General features: G+C 39.9%; 1 protein-coding gene across 1 annotated transcript in view; it reads left to right on the forward strand.

Moving 5' to 3' along the window:
* Positions 1 to 6,727, forward strand: part of GPC6 (glypican 6) — a 773,218-nt gene extending 766,491 nt beyond the window's left edge. Inside the window, exons 8-9 of the mRNA XM_055702939.1 lie at positions 1,914 to 2,089; positions 2,514 to 6,727. Of these exons, the coding sequence (XP_055558914.1) occupies positions 1,914 to 2,089; positions 2,514 to 2,716 (379 nt within the window). The 3' untranslated portion in view covers positions 2,717 to 6,727. The remainder of the gene's footprint in view (positions 1 to 1,913; positions 2,090 to 2,513) is intronic.
* Positions 6,728 to 23,705: the final 16,978 nt, after the last annotated feature.

The raw sequence follows: 23,705 nt of genomic DNA on the forward strand, positions 1-23,705 counted from the left end.
ATGCCAAGGTCTCTGTCCTGCTGCATCCAAGCAGCTCTGCAGAATTACTTCCAATTTTTATCTTTGGTGATTCATAACACTGTGGTCTGCAGTCCTCTGTACTAGGGGAGGTGACTCTTTCTTCTTACCGTAAAGCCCGTACCACAAGAGTCTGGATGGGATCCCTACAGCATTGTTATTTCTTGTTATGGTACTAGTGGTACAACAGGACATGCAGTTTGAGGCTGGGTATTAGTGGCAGTCATGTTTTGTTCTCATATGTTCACACTCTCCCGGGATTATCCTCATGTAAGCTTTCAAAGGCCACTGATGACAAATTAGTCTCATCTTGCAGAGCAAAGACCTATTACGATGAGACTAAGCCCTTCACTGGTGCAGCAAAGCAGTCATCGTTTTGTGAACGTCCAGAAGCAATACAGAACTTATTTTCCCTCAACCATGACTTCAGCGGAGAAAATCCTTTCTTGTCCCATACTTTCACATTTATTTTTAAGGGATATGTTTATTTTCCAGACCAATACAAACATAACACCGACACCAATGCCAGATTTGAACACTGATTTAGAATTGGTCTGGCACAAGTGAGAGTGAAGTGAAATAGTCAGTACCAGGCATCATGAAAGTCTGCTGTTGGTAGGCTAGACTGTGCTAACATTACTGGCTGAGCACATACCCACATGAGGAGTCCCACAAACATCAGTAGGATAGCCTGGTATGCAAACTATTACAAAATAGATCATATTCTGATAAAGGACATGAACAAAGGGTAAATCCAAATCCTTTGCAGTCTAAAAGTAAGACAAAGATAGTAAGTAAAAACAGACGAGAAAGAACAGGGAAGCAGGCTATTTTCTCAGGATACCATGCCAGCACAGCGAAATAATGTCAGCCCTTTATCAGCCTAGCAGCTGTGAAATGCACAGCTAATTTTTAACAGAGATTCAAAGCAGGAAAAAGGTAGGTTTGCAGGTGCCTATAAGGAGAGTTTCCTGAGGACAAAGAGCAGCAGGAGACAAAGTGTGCGTATTTAACAAAAGATGATGAAGACTTTTACTGTAGGATGATTGGAGGCATGGGATGATTTTTGCAGGGGAGAGAGACCTGCAAAAGCACACTTGCTGCCTGTGAGCAGCCTAAGACTGGATTTGCCAAGGTCAGAGAAGGGAATGCTGCAGTAGTCAGGAAACGATAAGCTAAGAGCCTGAATAAAAAATTCAGATGTGTGGATAGATAGGAAAAACCATACCTTAAATATGTTGTGCACAAAGCACATGGGAGATGCAAATACAGACTGTTTGTAAGGAATAAGGACCAAATCAAAGAGAATACTGGAGTTTGGTAAACTCACAACGCTCTTTATGGGCCTGGATATCAGATAAGCTGGAGATGTTGTTCATTGTAGTCAAAAAAGGGATGCAAGGAAGAACTGGAGAAGAAAATTAATTAGGTGCTTCCTTTAAACAAAGAGAGCCCTAATGCCTCAAGATAGCCTTCTAAACTATCTCAGAACAGCAAATATGCTATACATAACAAAGGAGTTCATATAAGACCAGAAGAATGCATTGTTAGATGCTTAACTTAGTGTGCAATCATTCAGATCAGTAGAGAATCTGAAGACGCAGTGACTTACTGCTGTCTGCTGAGCCTCTTCCATAGTTCACAGAGCCAGTGCACCTGATGGGGACTATGCAGAGAGCTTTAATCCTTTCTGTTCTCCATACAGCTGAGCAACTAAAAAAGATCCTTTAAAGTCTGTAAAATTAAAAACCACATTTTTAAAATGGTTTCACTGGAGCTGTTTAAGAATGTGTAATCATTATCAGTGTCAAATTGCTTAGCACAACATTTACTGTACACTGGCTTATTTCTGAACCTTATTGCATTTTAAACTAATCATTCATCCTGCTACATAGATACTTGCCTGAGGTAATGAACGATGGCTTAACCAACCAGATCAACAATCCAGAAGTAGATGTGGACATCACAAGGCCAGACACCTTCATTCGACAACAAATCATGGCCTTACGTGTCATGACTAACAAATTGAAGAATGCATATAATGGAAATGATGTCAACTTCCAGGATACAAGTAAGAACCATTAAATAAGTGCATTTTTGGAACACATTTATAATCAGTTCCATTGCAATGGCTTTCTTTGGTCTTTGTGCTCTGTGCTACTGACAACAACAAAATCTTTTTCCGTCCCATGAAATTCCGGTTATATATTTGTTTCTTTTCCTTCTCTTGATTATCTTCATGTCAAATGCATAAAGACACTGAGGGGTTTCCATAATACCAGAAGTCCACTCCTTTTTCAAAAGAGCATTTAATCACCTAATTAAGTTACAGTGGCTTTCATTTGGATGCTTTACTGAATGAAAGCACCACCAACATTTTGCCATTCCTAAGGTGTTCATCTGCATTGGGGTGCTGGGTGGAATGGGGATGAAGAAAAGGAACAAACGCTGTAACCCATGGCCTTCATGTTGTTTCCCTCACTTCTTTGTGCCAGGTGATGAAACCAGTGGCTCGGGCAGTGGAAGCGGCTGTACAGATGACATCTGTCCCACTGAGTTTGATTTTGTCACCACCGAAGCACCACCGGTTGACTCCGACAGGAGGGAGGTGGAGGCTTCAGCCACAGAGCTTGGCTCGTCACTGCAGACATTGCTCATCGTCTTTGTCAGTCTCATACTACAGAGACAGTGGAGATAATCCTGGATCTGGTTGGAGAAACTGTGTTTTAGCTGCAGAAACAGCCAACTTTATTCTTTTCTTATACTCTTGGACAATGGACCATGCCACAAACACTTGCAGTTTTCTACAAGAAGAGAGCAGTACTGCAACCTGCTTCCCTTTTTTGTTTTCCCAAAGAGTACCGGGTGCCAGACTGAACTGCTTCCTGCTTTTTTCAGATAACTCTGAAGATGATATCCACTCTTAAGAGAATTCTTTCTCAAACTTTTATTACAGGAGACTTTCTGAGCTTCATTTCCTTTTATGCTGCAAAAGTAAAAAAGGATCTTACAGTGTGTGTTTTTCCCTAACAAGAAAAAGGAGGGGGGAAGAAACCAAGAAAACGGTTTTCTTTCTGAATCAGGCCTGACTCAAGGCTGCTGCATTTCAACAGAATATCAACGAAACAAAAAAAAAGACAAGAAAGGAACAAAAAAAATGCAACCGTTCTTCACTGACAGCCAGGTTTCCTTTAGGAACTTCTGTAGGATGATTCAGGTCATCAGAATGATCATTGCTATAGAGAGGAAGTCTGGATTATTTTTTCCAACACAAAAATATGTCTCAATGGTGAATGTCTTGCACTCCATCTGCCAACCACATCAGATTGGTATGAAGGTAGAGAAGCTGAAAAATAAGTTTATCTTTTAGTATGATAGTAACTCCACTAGCTTCAGAGTATCATGTTACAGTTGCTTAGGATTTAAATCTTAATGCCCAGTAAAAAATTGAGTAGTAGCATGATTTCACCTAGCTTCTTTTAGGATTTATCCATGTTATACAATTGGCACAGTTTTCCACTTAGCTCACCATCAGCCGTGGTGGTAATGCTAAACAACACTCCTGACAAATCTCCCCTCAAGGGTTTGGACAGAAAATAATCTCTTGTGATATAATCTCTTTCCTTTTGTCACTGTTCTGACATCGATTAGGACTTCCTGCTACTATGTTCATTATCCTACCAAGACAGCAATTCTCTAATGGACTAACAGCGACCAGATCAATAGTGTGTTTCACACCTAACTACATCTTTCATATCAGTTAATTTCAATGTCACAAGGATTTCTTCTACAAAATTTCAGAACAAACAAATATATAGTACTGACATGGAGATTTCTTTCACTTTTTTAGTCTTAGTACGATCATCTATTTTTATATATATAAATATATATATAAATCACAGATTTTAACTTCTTAATTACAAGCTCAGGGTTGACACTTCTTTGTAAGAAAAAAATGTTTGGTCAACCAGCTCTTCTTTCTTTGTGCTGCTCTGAAAAGTAACCCTTTAATGACTGGTGAGCACGAACATCAAAGAAGAGAATTTTTTACATATCCAGTTGTCCATTTCTTAACAAGTTTGCAGGGCAGGGGAGAAAACCTCTCTCACCTGTGTGTATTTGCGGGGAGCAAGTGAGTTTGTGTGATAGGCCTAAAGAAGGACACGGATGTTATTTGTGATGGCAATTGTACTCTCAGATTCTCCAAGGATACATTGCTTCAATAATCATTGCCTAAATGACTATGGTCCTGGATAGAGTTTCCCTAATTTGCATCTGGTGGTAAGACCCAAGATGGAAGCTCTTTGAATCCTGGACAAATGAGTGTCAGCAATTAGACATCAAAACCTTCCCTTTTCCATCAGCAACAGACAAAGGGCTTCTGGGACAGTTCTGTGTGGTGTTGAAATGATCCACCAGAAACTTATTTCCTGATTCTTACGGTGACTCTGGAAATGGTATAGACAAATTGTGGTAACACTGTAAAGCTAGCCAACCACATTACAATTTAACAGCAGAGCAGGTAGATCATATCCATTGCAATCTCTTTTTCTTGTCAAATTATAATTAGTTATTGATCTAGGCATGAAATTAAAACAGAAAACACACAGCACGTTAGGATAAAGTATACTTAAGCACTCTTACCAAAAAGTATTTAGAAGCTATCTATATAGTATGTCTGATATCAAAAAGCATTGTTTTGAGCCATTTGTATTCCATTCTTTTTTCTCCCATTTGTTTGTTTACTTCAAAGTATAACGAGCTGTTCTGGGCACAGCCTAGTATGCAGGAGTCGCTGGCTAGGTGTTCAGATCACACGTCTTACACCAGCCATACCAGTGCTTCCTGCTGCTCTGGTGGTTTCCTCTAGAACAGGTCTTTTGATTCAGTATTCACATCTTCAGGAAGTTAAACAGCAGAGTTTAAACCAATTCTCACAGGCTTTTATGTTGGCCCTGGTACAGCAGGTACCAAGCAGAGGATCTTGTCTTTTAATTTTTTTCCTGAACTTGCACATGCAGCTTTCTACAAGGAGTCCCCTTTAAAGCTCCCTCACAGTCCATCTCTTTCTATCCGTATGTGCAATTTTTCCACACTGCTCCTCCTCAGCAACTTTGTTTCAGGACCATTTGAGCATCATTTTGATTTAACCCATTGTGTGTTTATTCAGTGGTAACTAATACTATTTCCATCTGATTATTCTGGGCCTGGAAGCTTACTGACAGGTAACAAAGTCCAAGCTGTCTGAGGCAAGTCTTCTGTTGTATCTGCTCCACACTGCTGGTTAGGGAGCTTAGCCTCAGCCCACATTTAGGTGATCTGATGACTGTTTTCAGCTGATGCAGACAAACTGGGTGTCCAGGGTGCTCTTAGCTATTTGTAGACCTCCATAAACTCATGGGCAAGGAGTAAGAGGGATCCCTAAGAACAAGGGGGTTTGCTGAAGGCTGTTCTCACTCAGGGAGGTCACAGGAGGCGCCCTGCTGTGCTTGGACTGGATCTTAAAAGCTGCCAGTGCAACAACAAACCAGATTAATCTATGCTGAAATGTGATCATCTTGTGGGAGTTGTGCCAGAAATTTATGTCTTCCATATTATTTCTCCTCTTATTTTCCTACTATGCATGGTGATGTCTTGTCAGGAGATGGAGATGCCTTTGTGTGAGGTATTAGGCATATATTTCTTTAATAGTCCCTAAAGATTGAATACTTTCTTCATACAATGCTTTTTTTCCCTGAGATTAAGAGAGTTATTAAATCTACAAAGCAAATGAAATTGGGAATGAAGGAAAGAAAAGGAGTATTCGTATTCATAAATGTGAGAATCTACATAATTTCCAATGTTTCTATTTGCACATGCTTTACATCAAATAACTCTCCTTCCGAGGTAATTTTTTGGTACTCCATAATTTAAATATTTCTCTTCTGTTAGCAGCTGGTAAAGTAAGAAATTATAAAGATGACAACTACCTGTTCAAGAAAGAGGACACAAGTCCTCAGGAAAAGTCCTTTAATTGTGTAAACTCTTTATGATGTGTGATCCAGAAGTTTTTGACATTTTATGTTCTTTTAAAGTGGAGGCTATTAAAAAAAAAAATCAGATGGAATTAATAACATAAAAGTGCTATAGACCCCTGCGAGGTTTTCCATTTAAGTATTAATTAAATTGCTTTTGCATTGTCCAAATTTTTAGTGTACTGCAGATTTTCCAGCTGATGATTCATTACACACTACTGTAACTGCAGTGCAAACTACCAGAGCTCTGGCTACACTTAAGCATTTCAAAAAAGACAATCAGAAAGAATTGAAAAAAGAGGGTAGATATTTCCTGCTAAAGAGGAAGAGCAGAAGAACCTGTGCCTTGGGGTTCTGGTAAGGGCTGATCTATCCCGATTCCCTAAGAGGCATTGCAGAGCTCTGTCCATGGAAAGCTCCAAAAATCTGAGCCTCAACCATACAAATCATCCCACTTTTGCAGGATTTTTAAGAAGGACAATTCCCACAGATGTGTGAACCAGTTTGAGCTGCTTTCATGCAAAATGGCTGTGAGCTAGAGCTGTTTTGGGAGGTGGACTGCATGTGCAGCATCTCAGCATACAGCAGTTGCCTTCAGTTTACTAACCAACTGAATCATTATCAAATGTAACTATACTTATTCACAGAGACTTTTATTACTTCAACATGAAAAATAAATTACAGCACTGATGCAAGTTGTGGTTTTTTGTTTTTAATTTACTACCGAAGATAATCCATTAAAACTGAATACAGAAAATTTTAGCGTTATTCTGTTGGGAAAATTAGGTTTCTACAGATTTCATTATGGAAACAAATGTCTGGACAGGTTTTAGATATTAATAACAAATCCGCATTTCAAAGACATCAAAACTATATTTACTGTATTAACCTGTGAATGTTCAAACCTGCTGGATGAGAATGAGTAGAGTTAATGACAATGGAATACTACATGGAATTGCAAAACCCATCATTTCAAAGGGAAATTGAACAGTCAAAGGCTAAGTCTTACCTGTGGGGCCGCGAATACGTTGTCAAAGACACAACAATGCCTACTTCCAAGAAAATTAGGGCAGGTGATGCACTGAATGGGGCAATGTTTCCATTACAGCTACTCACATGGACTGTGAGGATCATATTAACATGTGTAATTGTGACCCTTTTTTGATAAAATAAAGATCAGAGTACTGCAGTAATAGGGTACATGAAAGATAAACAATATGATAGTAACCATTTTCTTATCTGGTAAACAGCATAGGAGACTTAATAGAGAACCAAGAACTTTGAAACTGATTTTTAAAGTAAAATTCTAGTAACAGACAACAGAGGTGTCTCAAATTAGTTCAGTCAGAACATTTTCCAACAGTCTATCCGATCCAAATCTGCTTCTGCTAACCAGTATAACCAAACAATCACTTAAGGATAATTTGCCAACATAACACGATGTGTTGATCTACAGTACTTTCTACTTTTTCTGCTAAACTGACTACATAGTCTACAAGTCTGTCAGTATCTCTAAAGCCATATTTCCAGGGAAGACAAATCTACTTCCTCTAAACCAGAAATCAGTATGATTTTTCTTCTTTGAGAAAAATACAAAGCACATGGCTTTCAGTTCCAAATGTAGGGGAAGTTGGAAAGAAATTCACCTTCTTCAGAGTAAAAAGCCAGCACTTAGTCAGTTCTGCTGCTCTCATCTCCTGGAGCTGCTTTTATACCTCTCCAGGGCTCTGCTGAGCTCCCACACAGATCACCTGAAGCAAGGAGCCTCCTGGGCATGCAAGTCATCCCTGCTGATGGTGAAATTTGTTCTTCCAAGGTGGTTGGAGAGACAATTGAGAAATGAGTAGGGGAGCAGTGACTTCATAGTGAGACCCAGCAGATACATGACTGGGGGGGATTAACTACAAAATCACGAGGGCCAGCTGGTGCTCCTCACAGCTGCCCAGCTTTTCCTCTCAACCTACTGTCAGTGAATTTTCTTCGTAATCTCATTATAATCGCCCACTGGTGGACATAGCAAAGGCCCAAATATTGCTTCATAGGTCAGTGGCGTTTCTGCAGTCTGCTGCAAGGTTTCTCTCTCCCTTGTTAGTTTCCAGGTACACTGGCTAATTCTGTGTCTTTCAGTGTGTGAGAAAGAGCTTACTACCCAAAACAGGTTTCTGTGTCAGTAGTCCTTTTTTCCTAAAAATACACATTATTTAGGCAGAAAGGTCCTTCACATCTCTCACAAAAATGACTTAATTCCACTTATGCATCTGTGAATTTTCTTCTCAAGTCTGAAGAAGTAACTCACAGGGGCTTTGGAGAAAGCCCAAACTCGTCATTCAGCCAAGGTTTCTTAGAGGTCTCCCACATCCCACTAAATACCCAAAATACCCAGTTACAAGCGGGCTGTGCTCTTTCTCCTCCCTTCTTTTCTCACTCCTCACCTCACAGTATCATCCTAGGCCTCAAAAATCTTTCAGAATGAAAGTTTCATCAAAGCTAGTGTGTTCCAGGAAAAAAAAAAAAAACCTTTTTGGCAAATCCATGTTTCCTGCTGATAAACATTTCTAACTAAAGCTCTCTGTCTGGCTCTCCTCCTGTATGCCACATGTCCCATCTGTCTTTGAGTCACCAGTGTCCCTATGACCATTTTCTTCTCCAGGCTGAACTGTCTTTTCCATCATTTGTAGCTCACTGGATTTTCTGTCTCCCTTCCATAGATCTCTCTTGTCTTTTGCAGCACTTAATGCTTCTCTTTTCAGACAAAGGCTGTAGCAACAAAGAGATTTGGTCGACTTATTTTGGGATTTTTTCAGGCTTTATCAGACCCCACTTTTAGCTTTTATTCTTTATTGTAATCATGTTCTGCTGAGTGTATATTCTTAATCATCTGACATAAATCCTGATGACTCTTTTTTCAATCTAGTGTATAATTAGAGCTTATAGACTACATTTTGGCTCATTCGTTCTGTTGTGGCAACGTTCTGTTTCTTCCTCGTAACTATAGCACACAGTTTCTCTTTTACTATTGTCTGCCATGCTGATGAGCCAGCAAGGCCAATCACAAAGAATTTGTGGGTTTTCTGTAGCAAGATTAACTGAACAGGTAACAACATCAGGAAACAATTCATATCGGTTCTATAACTGATTGTTTTGAGGTTTGGGGTTGGATTTTTTTCCCCCTTTTATTTTATTGTAACATTCTGGGCTTCATTTGATTTACTTTCACATTGGCTCTGTGTATATTATGTAACATAACTGCAGATTAACTGTTTAAATCGTTAGATAAAACAGACTAATTTTAAGTAGCCGGTCAATCTTAGCCTGCTTGTAAGAGCTACAGAGTGATGATCATTCTTAAAAATCTACCCAAAGACAAGTCGGAGGAGTTCGCATTTCAGCTCTGTGCTATTAGTTGAGTTTGAGGCTGCAAGAATACTTTGTAAGTAATCTATGAATACGTGTGTGTACTTAAGTGAGGAGAAAAAAAGCATTTGCATCTCCAAAATATTCTGAAGGTTCTTTTCAACTTTTACTTAATCTGAACACAAATTTACAAATGAAGAATTTGCATTCAGATGTTCAGGGATGTCAAACTACATAAATTGATGGACTCCTCCCAGGTTACTTTGTTTGTTGGCGAGCAATATCATTTAATTTCCACTAGCAATTTTGTTACATTTATAAAATTCAAAGAAAGGGTGTTGTTTAAGTACGTCTGATGTCCTGATTGTGATATCAATAGACATTTATACTTGCTTGTTCAATTTTTATGACTCCAGGCATACGAATATTGCTTGAAAGCATGCAAATTGTAAGCTCCAATTTTGATGCTGTATTTCTACATTAGTATTTAAAATAGTTAAATTTGAATTGATAGAGGTGATATTTGAATGCAAGTCAAGTCTAGAATAATATTTTTTTTAGACAGAAATAGGGTTGTGTTGAAAAAATCCCATTAAACATTAAACCTGCTTTTCTACTGGTCTGATTTTAGCATTTCAGCCTAACTTGACACAGAAGGGGGAAAAAAACCCAAAACTACTGATCCTGTTTATAGATCATACCTGAAACTAAATGGTACAGTTTCAGTTTTGGGAAAGTTTCAATCAAAATGAAAGCTAAAGAAAAATCTCAAGTTCTCCCATCTCCAAGCACTACTTACAAAGATCGAGTATTTAGCAGCACATGGCAGTGTGTGTGTATATATATAGCAGTGTAGCAAGGCAGAGTTTGAACTTTCAAGGAAAAGATCCTTTATGGCTTTGTAACTTTAAAGGAGTAATGTACCATGGAAAGAAATAGAAAAATATATACAAATGTTTTGATACATTTGTAAAATAGGTTTCACAGAGCCCAATATTTTTTGTGCAAAATGCCTTAAATCACTTTCTGTAGGGCTAATGCAATTGAATTTGTTTCTGTATATAGCCTTTTATAACAATGACTTCGGATGCAACACTAGACTTTTCTTTCCACTACAATCATATACAGCCTTATGATCACTAACTACAATAGAGAGACAATGAAAGCTCAACTTTATTAGCTGTACATGCACTTTTGGTCCACTTGTAGACTTAGGCCTTGGAAGCAAGAAGAGGCGACAGTGCCAAGAGCACCAAGACATTCCTGATGGGCAACCTCTACTTTTTCTCAGGCTCAAAATCCTTTCCCACCAACTCCTTTTCCCCTTTTCCTCTCACCCCATCTGTCTTCATGAAAGCCAGCTGTGTCTTAGGGCCTCAGGTCATGCCACCTAGCATTAGGCGCTCCAGGGACCACGTTGCTCGATTGTTTTTCTAGAACCTTACAGTCAGTCAGGAAAGACAGGCACCTCCATATCTGGGAAGAGGCTTACCTCTCTTCCCTGCACAGGCAGCCTGGAATGACAAGGCTTGTCATGTAGGCACCTCACTTAAGTGCCTGGAGGTAGATGCCACTGGTGAGATGGGGGATCCAGGCTTCACCCAGACTCTTTCCTGTCCTCCTTCTCAGCATAACGGTGCCTCTTCTTCATGCCAGTGCTGGAGTGAGCAGCCTGGAGAGGGATGCCACCCGGGGAAGTCATATTATTTTGTTTCTGGGCCAAACAAACCCTGATGTAACGAGTCATACAACTAACATGCATTCGTTGCTCTGAACGCTGCCCAATGCTGTTACGTTTATATTCTTCCTTGTAACACATTTGAACCTGTCAACTACCCAAGCTGCAAAACAAAGGCAACTGCCTTCAGTGAGCATATGCACAAGGGATGGAGCTTAAGCAGGTCTCTCCTGAAATCGCAGGTGCCTTTCCAAGGCTGGTGAGAGCGGAGCACAGGGCTCAAGCCAGCTCCAAGAGTTAGCAAGGGGTAAGGTGCACCTCACCGAAGGGCAGAAGGCAGATTAATACAGTGCCTCAAGAGTAAGAACTGCAATAAAGGATACCCTTCGGGTTTAATCATTAATGCACTTAGTCGTTTGTCAGTCTCAGGCCCATACTACGTCAATGAAAGGAAAACACACATCTTCTAAGAGGTCTGTAGAGAAAGCAAGGTTAATATACACAGGTTAATGCTGACAAGCCACTAACATACCTCTTGCAAAATAGCTTATTGTTATGACAGAAAATAACTTTTTAAAGCTGAAAATAATTAAGTGCAGTTTCCTCTGTATCCCCCACCATCTCCATAATGAGAAAATCCTTTTTCTTTCTACAGCCTACTTTCTGGGGGTTGGTACTTGAAATGCGGCAGAAACCAAAAGCCCTAGCTGTAGAGCACCCATTCAGTGTCCGATTTCCGAGGTCTCCTGCTCTTCCACTTTGTTTTGCTTTTTGCATTTCTGAGAACAGCACGCTCACATAGTACATGTGAGTGTGCATTTCTCTCCCTGTACAGACATTTATTTACACATATACACACATATATATCCATAAATATAGCCACAAGCCATTAAATTTTGAGTGCATAGGCTACGAGAGTATTGGAAGTATTGTCAAGTATTTACAACAATACTTGACACAGACCTAATGAGGAGAGTCCCAGGCAGGGACTTGTGCTTCAGAGATGATTATAGCTTGTGTCTCTGTAAGTGTTGTTGCAATTTTTTGAAATAATTGTGGAAAAGAGTGAGTCTGCAGAAATTATTTGGCAACATCTGCTGGCAGTAGTAAGGAAAATGTTAAAAAAAAAGTCAACTATCCAAATTAGAACTGCAACCTAAATAGTATCTCATTCACAGTATTTTGGGGCTTTACTAATATGAATTTCATTATTTCTTGGTTTCTATTTGAACTCAAAAACCACTTGTAAAACCTCACCAAGCTTTTCAGAACCTCTACCTCCTTCCTTTCAGGCTACAATAATTGTTAAGTTATGACTTTTCTATATTTATGAGAATATGTTCTTCAAAAATCAATTGGGTAAGATACTGATGATCAAAACTGTCATCCTATTTGCTGGTTTTTAAAAAAAATAAATTCATAATCCATGAAAAGTGGCTTTTACTTCTAACAGTACCATCTGATCACCCTTAATTGAATTGCAGCTTTATAATCATACTGCCACTGCCCATCACCCAAGAATGACAAGACACAACTATACCCCATGGATTACCCCCACAGCCACTGGCTCTTTTTCATCACATCTTTCCTTTCTACACACTTTCCTCCAGAAAGTTTTGTTTAGTAGATATGCATTCAGGTTTCCCTGTGGCTAAAAAGAAGGGAAGTGTTTGACATTTTCAAGACAATCTTAGATGGTACTGTTCGGCCCATTGCTTTTCCAGTTCCCTTGAGTTTTTATTCAAGTCCAGTGCACAATAGTTAATGTGGTTTTCACAAAGCAGTGATCAATAATGTAAATACCATTTCTTCCCTCAAGACTTAGAATGAATTATGTGTTTCTTAAGCTTGTTTCTTTCACAGTTTGTCATGTCAAGGATGTTAAAGATGGTATTTGGAAATCACAGAACAATTAAAGCATAAACTGCTGTGTTCCTGTCCATTAGTAAGAAAAGTTTGACTGCAGGGATATTTTGTTGGAAGGGTTGTACTTACAGTCATTTACATACATATATATATATACACACACACATATATATATATATTTGTAGTGCTGCACCTGCTTCTTTCACATACCTTAAAATTACTACCAGATAATGAATGACCTCCTATTAAATGCATCTTCCTGAAACATAGGTATTAGAAGACCTTGCTGCTCAGCCAAGGCAACTTTTCCTGGTGTAATATTATGCTACTAGACAAAGGCATTTGAAAAAGGCCACATATTTTATTTTCTAAATCAATACTTTATTTTGCTGTCTACTGAAAAATCCTTTTTTAGTGCTTACAACACATTTGAGAGTTAGGATAGGATTGTAATATTCAGTAACAGACTGAGACAATAACTAGCATTCTTAAAGATTGATTTTATTTGCTCTGCCTTTTGCTCTGCAAACATTACCCACATAATGTTTTTCAGACAAATTGTACCTTGTTAGTTTCCCTGCTTCATAGTATGCATATATTAATGAATACGTATTTTCATTGACAACAGTGTAAGGCAAGTTATTTCTCTCATACTGTTATTCTACTGTTTATTCATGTGCATATTTTAAATTTGCAGTGGCTTGTTGGAAAGTCTAATTGATTGTCACTGATTAAAGACGAAGTTTTGCTATTGTTAAGACACCATTACATAAAATTCTGATCATTACATAAAAGTTTTAATTCTGATTATTAGATCTTAAGGATATTCTTTTCAAAATCACAGCAAACTCTTGATCAGTGCATCTCCACAAAAACACTGTGTTAAAAATGTTAGAAAACACAGTTTATCCAGTCATTATAATGAGAAATAAAGAGACTTTTCTCAATTAAACAAGAAGATATATTGACTTTTATATTAATCTTGCCATAATTGGACTGGTAAAGCATTAGAATACAGAATTCACAATTAAGTAACTGTGCAGAGAGCACCATATCTCACTCTAAAAAGATCAGATTGCTTGTCAGGAAAGTCTTACTTTCAACTACAACACACAAAGTCACATGCAGACCAGTGACTATAGCTATCCAGTTGCAGCAACCACTGTGGCATGCAACGTCAAGAAAGCAATGAGGGAGTCAAACTATCTGCCAGCCGGTGCCGTGAGATCTCGAATGTCTATACTATCAACAGACAGAAATAGGGAAACACATTCTTTCCACCAGCTGTAGGTGCATATATTACATGTTGTTCCTACTTCTCTCCCTTGACAGTACAGAGGATCCTTGGTCTGGCATCATGCTAATAAGCCGTGTGAATGATTCATGACCATCTTTGGTTTAGAAACCATTATAGACATGCACAAGGCCATGGTAGGTGGTTTGCGCACAACCCATTAACCCAAGTATTAAAGACAGGTGATCAGAAATTGTCATTTTTGGTGAGGTAACTATTCCCAACGTGCACGGATAGGGACTCCCCAGTGTAACTTCTTTCAGTCCAAAGTTCTAGTGTTACAGCAATCTGGACAATGCAATTTATGCTGTGTGAGGACTATGCAATGGAGGATCAGAAACGCCTTCCCCAGCTTCTCTGGTCCTCCTTTCACTGAAGCTAGTGAGAGTTTGCCGTCGGCTCCAGTACCAGGAGAGACATATCTAACAAGTTTGATGCTAAACATTTAAATCTGCGCTTATATTCTCGGTGTCTCTCTCTCAAACAACACTGATGACATTTACTTTATTAGTTCATAATTACAACAGTAATAAAGTGTGGGGCGATCTTTTACACTGTTGCTTAATATTCAGTACTGTATGTATATATATACTTGACACCTCAGTGAAGACTTTGACATGCCTTATTCATTCTAGTTATTTCTATGGTATTGTTTTTGTTAGATTGCTTTACCATATAAAGAATAAAACTATAACTGCTCTGACTTGAAATTGTCCAATTCATTTTTATCCAAGATGTGTTAAACAAATCTAAATCACGTTCATCAGTTCTTCTCGTTCTCATCACCCCTCACTCACACCATGAAGGCAATGTATATTGGTGGTTTGAAAACAGGGATTTGACATTCTCTGATGGACTACAATAAATATCTGAAGTAAGTACCTGCCTCGTGTCTTGTGGTTTCTTGGCTGCAAAACAAAAAGTGCTCTCTACAGGCCAGCAATGTTAATCGCATGACTGTCAGCTACGGGAGAATCATGAAGTAAAATGAATCTTTAAAATAATTTATGAGGAGTTCATTCTACAGTATTCTTTTTCCAGTTATATTTATGTGCCAGGCATGTTCCCCTAAAAATCTGTCAGAGAAATGAAGAACATTGTGGAAGTGTCAAAAGTCATGACATCTAGGGATGACATTTCAGGCAGAAGTTATATATTTATTCTCTTGCAAAAGGTGAGAGCTTTCTGTGACTATATTTAAGTGCTGTGGTTTAACCCCAACCGGCAACCAAGTACCACACAGCTGCTCACTTGCTTGCCCCCTACCCCGCAACCCCCAGTGGGATGGGGAGGAGAACTGGAAGAAGGTAAAACCCATGGGTTGAGATAAGAACAGTTTACTAATTTAAATAAAGTAAAACATTATTATTATAATTATTATCATTATTATTGTTGTTATAGTAGAATGCTAATGAAAAGGGAGATAACAAAAAGAGGAATAACACCCAAGGAAAACACATGATGCACACCACAACTGCTCACCACCCGCTGACCGATGCCCAGCCAGTCCCCCAGCAGCGATCAGTGGTCCTCAGCCAACTCCCTGCCCCATGTATATACTGACCATGCCATTCTATGGTTTGGAATATCCCCTTGACTAGTTCAGGCCAGCTGTCCTGGCTCTGCTCCCTCCTGGCTTCTTGTGCCCCTCACCACTAGCAGGGCATGGGAAGCTGAAAAATCCTTGACTTTGGGTAAGCACTACTTAGCAAAACTGAAAACATCAGTGTGCTATCAACATTAGTCTGATACTACACCCAAAACACAGCTCTGTACCAGCTACTAGGAAGAAAATTAACTCTATCCCAGCCAAAACCAGGACAGTAAGATAGTTTTTAAAATGATACTTAACTGTTAATTTGACTTTTTAGTTCTGAGTCTGCCACCATGTACTGTTCATTTCAGTATAATTACTATGGACTGTTTCAGTGTAACTATTATGGATTATTACCATCAAACAGTAGTTGTGCAACATTATATCATTAAGGGAAGGTTAATCAATAATTCCAAGAAGGAACTAAAACAAAAGATCTTCTTGCAAAGTCAACTGTAACTGTAACTGTAACTAGAGGGTCAACTATTGTTTGAGACCCCCCAGAAGTTTTCTTAAATACCTGTAAGGAGCATGCATGATGCTTAATTAACATAGTACCACCTATTATTGGGAAATGAATGAATGTGTATGACTCATATGTGCATAAGCTTATGTATGGTCTATATAATCTTGCCTGAATGTAACATATGGTATGCACGTTAGGTGGAATGATCCCACATGCATTCAGCACTGCAATAAAGGAATGCCTGCTTCCTAATGGTACACTGGTGTTAAGGAGTTTTCTTATTCCCAATTTCAGTGACAAGTCAATCAAATTGGGAGCTAATTTAAGGGTAGCATTTTATTGCAATTGTTGAACAGCTTTTTTTAAAAAAAAAAAAATAAGACTGCCCATGACACAGGAATCTTAAAATGTAAATCAGTCTTGTTCTTTAAGAAATGTGGGATCTGGCAAATTAGAGGGGTCTGTTTCTCCATTTTAATTTGACGACTTCTAATTCCTGCAGTGGAGTCTACTAGGCATTTAAACTGTTAATACAGCCTCCTTAAAATTCTTCTGTTGATTTGGTTCTAAGTTTAAGAGTTTTGTTCAGCTGCCTACATATTGCTGTCTGGTGTCACTTGAAACAACTTAAGCTAGCCAAGACATCTGCCCAGAGCCAGAGACATGACACAGGACCTGCAGAGGCCTTTCACCCTTCCGGATTGGCAGCTGGAAGCCCAGCTAGGGTAGTCTCAAGAACCTTAAATTAAACTAAAGGTCTAAGTTTAGACAAAAGAATCAATTTCATGAATCTGGATGAGATGAATCCCACCTTAACCTGGTACAAACCTGGATCTGGGTGAAGTGAATCTCACCCGAGGAAGTGGGTTGTTGCCTAAATAGGAGCACTACTGCCATTCTGGGTACTGCAGGGTTCGGTTCAGCTGCCCGCTGGATCTGTTGAATAACCTCTGTCTACATCTTGTAGTCCCAGTCATCATGCCTTGGATTTTCTAGGACATCTAAAATGGCACTGGACACTTCGGTGGGGCTCATTGAGTCATGGCTTCTATTGCATCCAAGGTATCTGTGTGTAGCTGGCAAATGTGCAGAGCAGCAAGAAACCCATGCTGGAGCCACTGCACGGCACCGCTGGGCATCTCCAATGGCACTATACTACCTGCCTCTGGGTACCCACATTAGGTGTCTAAGATAGATGGAGCCTGCTACCTTCTGGAGGGTGTCTGTCATTGAACAGAGAGACCAGCAGCTCTCAGTATTTGTGAACAAATTGTTTGTGCAAGGCTGGGAATGTACTCACTTGTTCAGAGCAGGCTGCTGTGCTCCCCATCCCAGACCAAAACACTGAATTTTCAAACAAAAAGTAGTATTTTGCAGTTTTCAGCCTCTGAAAATTATTTCCAGGTTCTAATAATTTTGCAGTATTCTTTACTTTCTTAATACAAGGCAAACCTTGCTGTGCATGTTTTGTGCTCTACAAGGAAGAAAAAACAATTGCTAATCATAGAAGAGCTTAGTGGAAGCATCAGTTTAAAATTCTGCTACCTGCCTGAAGAGATATTATCTGCAACAATGCATAGAGTCTTCTGTGAATCATGGAAAATCTGTCAATTAGTAACTCCTTTAATTATTATTCTTTTCTCAGGCACCTACCACAAGGTTCTATTAATTAATGGTGCCTTGCTTTAAATCCTGCTGGAACAGAAAGAAAATGTGAATTGCTAGAGATTTGATTCAGATAAGTGTCCGAAATCTGGCTGCCTATTCAAACACTATTGAATCCTTTTAGTCTAGAAATACTATGATGACCATTTTCTCTGTCAGTTTTCTGATATTTGTTTCATTACTGTATGAAGCACTGCAAGTCTATTATGTTTTTTTGTCCCATCAGAATGCAAATAAAATTCAAGAAGAATGCAATGTGAGAAAGTATTAAAAGAAGTGAAAATATAACTAGCTAACTGTTTGAAAATAACAGTTGCTTTTATTTGAATGGCAAGTAAAGGTTCTGGTCTGTTCTTTCCCATTCTAAAGATGATATTTGAAAATCAGCTTTAGCAATTAAATGATATTGATATATTAAATTCTGAGACTTTGCTAAATTTATTAGTACACTCTTGTTTTAATACACTATTGAACGTAATCTCATATTTGCATCTGTGAAATGCATATCCATTCACTTGAATGTTTCGGTAGTATAGATGGTAAACATTAACAAATCGATTCAACTGTTGTCACTAATCCAGGAAAAACTGTGGCCTAAGGAAATGTTTTCTGATGCATTGCTAAGCTCAGACATACCAGAGAGCCATCAAATACAGATGCAAAGCTAATAGACAGAATGTGCAGGTGTCAAGTATTTGCAGTATGATGCAAATGCAAGAAAAAACTCCCCTGGAATTCAGATCTGCATGAGGAATGATATTGTCTTATGAGCAGAGAGTCGATGGCCCACTTTTGTGCATCTCGACATGATGGATGGCACTCACTACTGAGATCAGCTTCACCTGACTAAGGCCAACCCACGGGAGGGAGTGCAGGGCTGGGCAGCCCACACAGCTGGGGCTCTGGGGACTGGGCAATGAGAGAGCATTAAAAATAGGACGGGCTTGGAGAAGGGACTCACCTACTGCAACAAGCCAGCTTTGATTCTTGTAATTACTGCAAATAGATTATTTGATGAGATGGTGAGTATGGGAGAGAGGGGAGGAAAACAGAAGTAATCCAAGAGCCACAGAATAATAGAATTAAAAGGAAAAAATTGAGCTGAGTATCAGTAAAAGTATCTTTAAAGTGAAATAGATACGAATGCCAATTTTGGCTCCTGATTTTATTTTTTGGGATGAAGTTTCTCTTTCTTGGTTTTTTTTCTGATTAATGATTTTCTTCAATTATGCATTTAGTCAGTTTTGGCACAGACATTAATTAATACAACACAATCAATAAAACTATTATAAATACAGAATTCTTCACAACCTCTTAATCACATGTTAAAAGTTTCCATCTCTTAATTGTAACCTTGACTATACTTAAAACAGCTTAGAGTACATACAATACAAATTATTATACATGGGAGAACTATTTGTGCTACACATTTTATAAAGCTTTTTCATAATACGGCTAGGTTTAAGCTTCATTCTACCTTCTCCCACTGCTACGAATATTAATAGATTAGTTACAGAGTGAAATAGATATATTTGTAAAGCAAGGCAGAAAGAGCGAAAAGGACAGGGCAAGCAATGTAGAAGAGAGGAGGGAGACCGGAGAAGTCTCCAAAGGAACCATCTGAGGTGAAATCTCTGGGAACCTCCCAGCAGAAACCATACAGCTGGGACAATCCTGCGCTGTAATGCAAACACACTAGAAATTCAGATAGGTTTGGGTTTTTTTCTTTTCCCAGCTGCTGTGAAGCTTGCAAAACTTTGTTTCCCAGTTCAGTAATTCTCACTGTACATGTAGTTACAGCGCCCTGAAATATTGAAATATCTGGGGGGACCCCTCTCTAAAACAATTTCAAAGGTACTTAACCATGCCACAGCCACAACTGAAAACAAAGGATTTGCTATTTTAGAGCAAGTTACTCCACTACATACTCCATGAAATGTGGAAGGAAAAAAGTCTGATATTCCCTGGCTGCAAAATGAATTTACTGGAAGTTGTCAGGCAAAGGCAATATTGCAAGTAATCATTTTGTCGTTCAATAAATTCCCATTCACTTTTCTGTGTAAAACCTGCCCTTACCTTGCTTCTGAACAAAATAAATGGTGGAACATTAGAGAAAAGTAGAGAGCAATTTTGTGCAATGCTACTAGAGGTGTGCTTTCCAGGTAAAAACCATACTGTTATTGAATGACTGACAGCAACTAAGGCAAAAATGAGCATGAGACAGGCTGTTGTGATGAGCTGACATAAATTCATCTGTCTGAATAACACAATTAAGTGTACATCAGGAAAACGTGACTAGTGATCCCCAGCCCAAGCTAAAATATTTAGATACAGCCAAGACTGAAATGAGAAGTATCGCTTTTTTTCTCCCTTTTCAGTTTTACGTAGAAATATACCTTTTATCTTTGTCTGTCCTAGCGCAGCCACCAGTGTACACTTCTTTCTTACCAGCAGACAGACATAGTGTAAACGAGCACTGAGCTCTGTCATGTCTCTCCCTGTGTCACATCCCTGATCAAGTATTTTCAGTTGGGAGGCTGCATTTTAAAACAACAACAAATTTGATATTAAAAACAAATGTTTGCATTGTTTTTTGCAAAATCATGATCCTAAGATTACACATGGAAAGTGTTGGAGGGAAAGAAAAGGAGGTAGGAAAAAGTGCTTGGCCTCCATAAAAGGGTGGTTCTTCCTTCCGTTAAAAATCCAGCTTTTTCTTTTCTTGGAAAGGATTGTACTTTGCCTTCACAAGCAGTATTTTTCAAAGCTCTGAGCTGAATTCTAAATCCGTAAGGTCTGGCACACCAGGTGTACACTTCCACAGAAGACGGGATTTCTACATCTCATCAAAGCTTCCATATCCAGGCTTGGGGAGGAGATGCAGCCCCCTTGGGATGTGACACGAATCTTAGAGCTGCTCTAAATGAAACCATTTGTTCACACTCTGCCAGACAGCTAGGCCAAGGGGACCAGCGAGAGCATAGCATGCCAAGCAAGAGTGCACCTGCTAATCACGAAGCCAGTTGTTAACATAGGTCCTAAGGACTTAAGTAAATTTGATGTGCATCTGGAAAAGCTGAGCACAGCGGCTCTCCTAGCCATGCTCTCACCGTGCACAGCCAATTGGAGCAACACAAAAAGCAGCAGCTCTTTGGCAAGGTCTCCCCACCCTGAGCAGCCGCTGACCATGGGCTGGCAGGACACAGCAGCATGAAAGAAAGTGGAAGAATTTGTTGATAAAAGCCAGGCTGGAGTCTGAAAGTCCCTGGTAAAAGTGAAAAAGAAACCCAAGGAAGAAGGTTTAATAAGCACTTCAGGCTCTATCCCAAAAAACGCCAGCCTTATTCCTGAAAATAACAGCTTCTGAGTATTTAATGTGTTTAGTAGCTTTTCAGTTAACCCAAGTAGAGGAGTCAGCTGTGAAACCGTTACAGATATTTGAGCAATAATACCTCCACATAAAAATGAAGTTGATGAAAGGTATTTTCAAGCAAAAGGCACCCAAAAAAAAAAAAAAAAAAAAAAAAAGACATTGAAATTCAGGAGACCTTCCTGTAAGTCAGAAATGAAAAGAATCTGCCAAGAGGCAGAATCGACTCAACCCTCAGAGATGGATGGCAGCGAAACAGGCCTGGAAGCAGCCTGGGATGCAGCAATGAAATCACCAGGTGAAGGAAGCTGCAGGAGGGGTCTGTGTGGCCCCACCACTGAACAGTTAAGCACCTGTCTCCCAGGCATCGATCCACATAATAGAATTCACGATAGCCAAAACAGACAGCTGACCTCTCCTGCTACATGACTGCAGAGAATCAGGAACCGCAGGAGACAGACCCACCACAGGCAGAACCACAGTGCTGAAAAAAGCAGCTGTTGAATCTAGTCTGTAAGAAAGCCTGAGGGCAGAGATAAGGGCTGAAAGGACCTCATCTGAGCTAAGATCAAGTGACTGCCTTCTTTATTCAGGCACTTGGAAGTGCTGCCAAGAGCAATGGCTGGAATCAGCCCATACTTTCTTTCCATCCTGCCTGTTGAAGTTACTCCAAGGTTCACGGGTTTGTTGACAGGCCAGAGACAACAAGGCAGTGAAGGGAGGAGAGAGGAATGGGGAGGGATCTTCTGCTGTGGAAGAGACCTGACTGCTTATTCCCTCTCTACTGAATAGCTTGGTGTGTTCAGGTTTCTCACTCTCATAGTCACATTTACCAGCTTGGTTGCTGTCTGCAGATCCCATCTGTCCTGGCACGAGAGTGGCCTCAGGACCTTCTGAAGGGGGAACACATGACAATGGTAACATCATCAAGAGTGCAGATAGGATTGGTGAAGATCAGGACAGGCAAAATGAACCAGACCTACAGATTCTGCAGTCAGATGGATACCTGGAGAGTTCTCATATTTTATCCTTGGAGGGTGCCCTGCCAACATTGGAGCATGATTTTAGATCTATACAATGCAATGGCTTATACATTGGCTTAATGTGAAACCCAGTGTAGAGGTAATTTTTTATGCCCATGGTCTTCCAGCCTTTAGGAGAGGAGTTGGATGCCCTCTCACAAGGAGAGAGCTGGTATGAGAAAAATATAGCCAGCACTGGTACCATTTCTTCTGGCCGCCCAGGTCTTGGAAAGCCTAGTTTCAGCAAACAGCACTGGAGAGTGAGTATCTGCTGTGCCTCAGCTTCGGGAGCACTGAAGCACAGCAGGAGATAGATGCAGTCTTGTTGGTAACCTGACTTTCTCCAGGCAGCTGTGTGCAGGGCACTTAACTGGCTGCATATATAGCATGAAGGGACAAAGCTGGCCCTTTTCGTTTTCTTCGCGGTTGCCATCAGCCTACGTGCCTCGTTCTGTAAGTGTGTACCTTCACTACCACGTTTAGCTGATGGTCTTTAAATCTGCTTGTCCCTCTTTTCTCCCACCACAAGCACAGACACACGCCTCTCCCAAAAGAAAGTCAGTAGTGGCATTGCAACTTCCAATTTTACAATAGCAGCCATGAGATGGGGTTGCTTTACATTGCTGCTTTCCTCAGTCACAGGCAGAATTGGAACAGATTCCTTTTCAAACATTTAGCTAAACGGCCAGCAAGGAGATTTAATTTAACTCAGAAAACAGGTTCTCACTAATTCCTTCAGAGAATTTTCATGATAATCGTTTGCACAAAGACACAGGCCATGACTGACAGAGATGATGTGGCTGCCACCAGCTTACTACAGAGTCAAAAAATTAGGCATCTGACCCGCTGGGTGACTCAGAAAGAGGCATTAGCTGCCCGTGGATCCAGTACAGCCAATTGAGAGAGCAATTAACTGGTAACTAGAGAGAATTAAACTCCTCAGAAAGCTAATCCACACAAAAGTCTTACACACAAAGCTGGAAGCTGCATGGGTCTAGCTAACACAAAGGCTGAGAAAGGGATGTTTTTGAGCACTTGTCCCTCCCCGGGGCTTAAACATCCCATTTGCAGCTGCATGTTACATGCTCCTGTTTGAATTAGAGCCTTTTGTCAGAAGAAAGGAACAATTCAGCAGGATTTATTTGAAAAGTGGGGGGATGGTGATGATTACACCCATCTCAGTTTGGAGTCATTCAAGAGCATACCTCCCATCTGCCAGCAAAGTGTCTTGAGTAAAAAGCAGCCACAAAGATGGATGCGTTGGTCCCTCATCCTTCCTGCCTGGGCTGGGCTGGGTGACTGCTCCGTTGTGAATGTGAGAGAAAAAAGTGAGAGGCAGTGGTCCATGGGCACCAGCTGAGGTC

This window comes from Falco cherrug, chromosome 2, assembly GCF_023634085.1.
Source record: "Falco cherrug isolate bFalChe1 chromosome 2, bFalChe1.pri, whole genome shotgun sequence".
NCBI classification, from domain to species: domain Eukaryota; kingdom Metazoa; phylum Chordata; class Aves; order Falconiformes; family Falconidae; genus Falco; species Falco cherrug.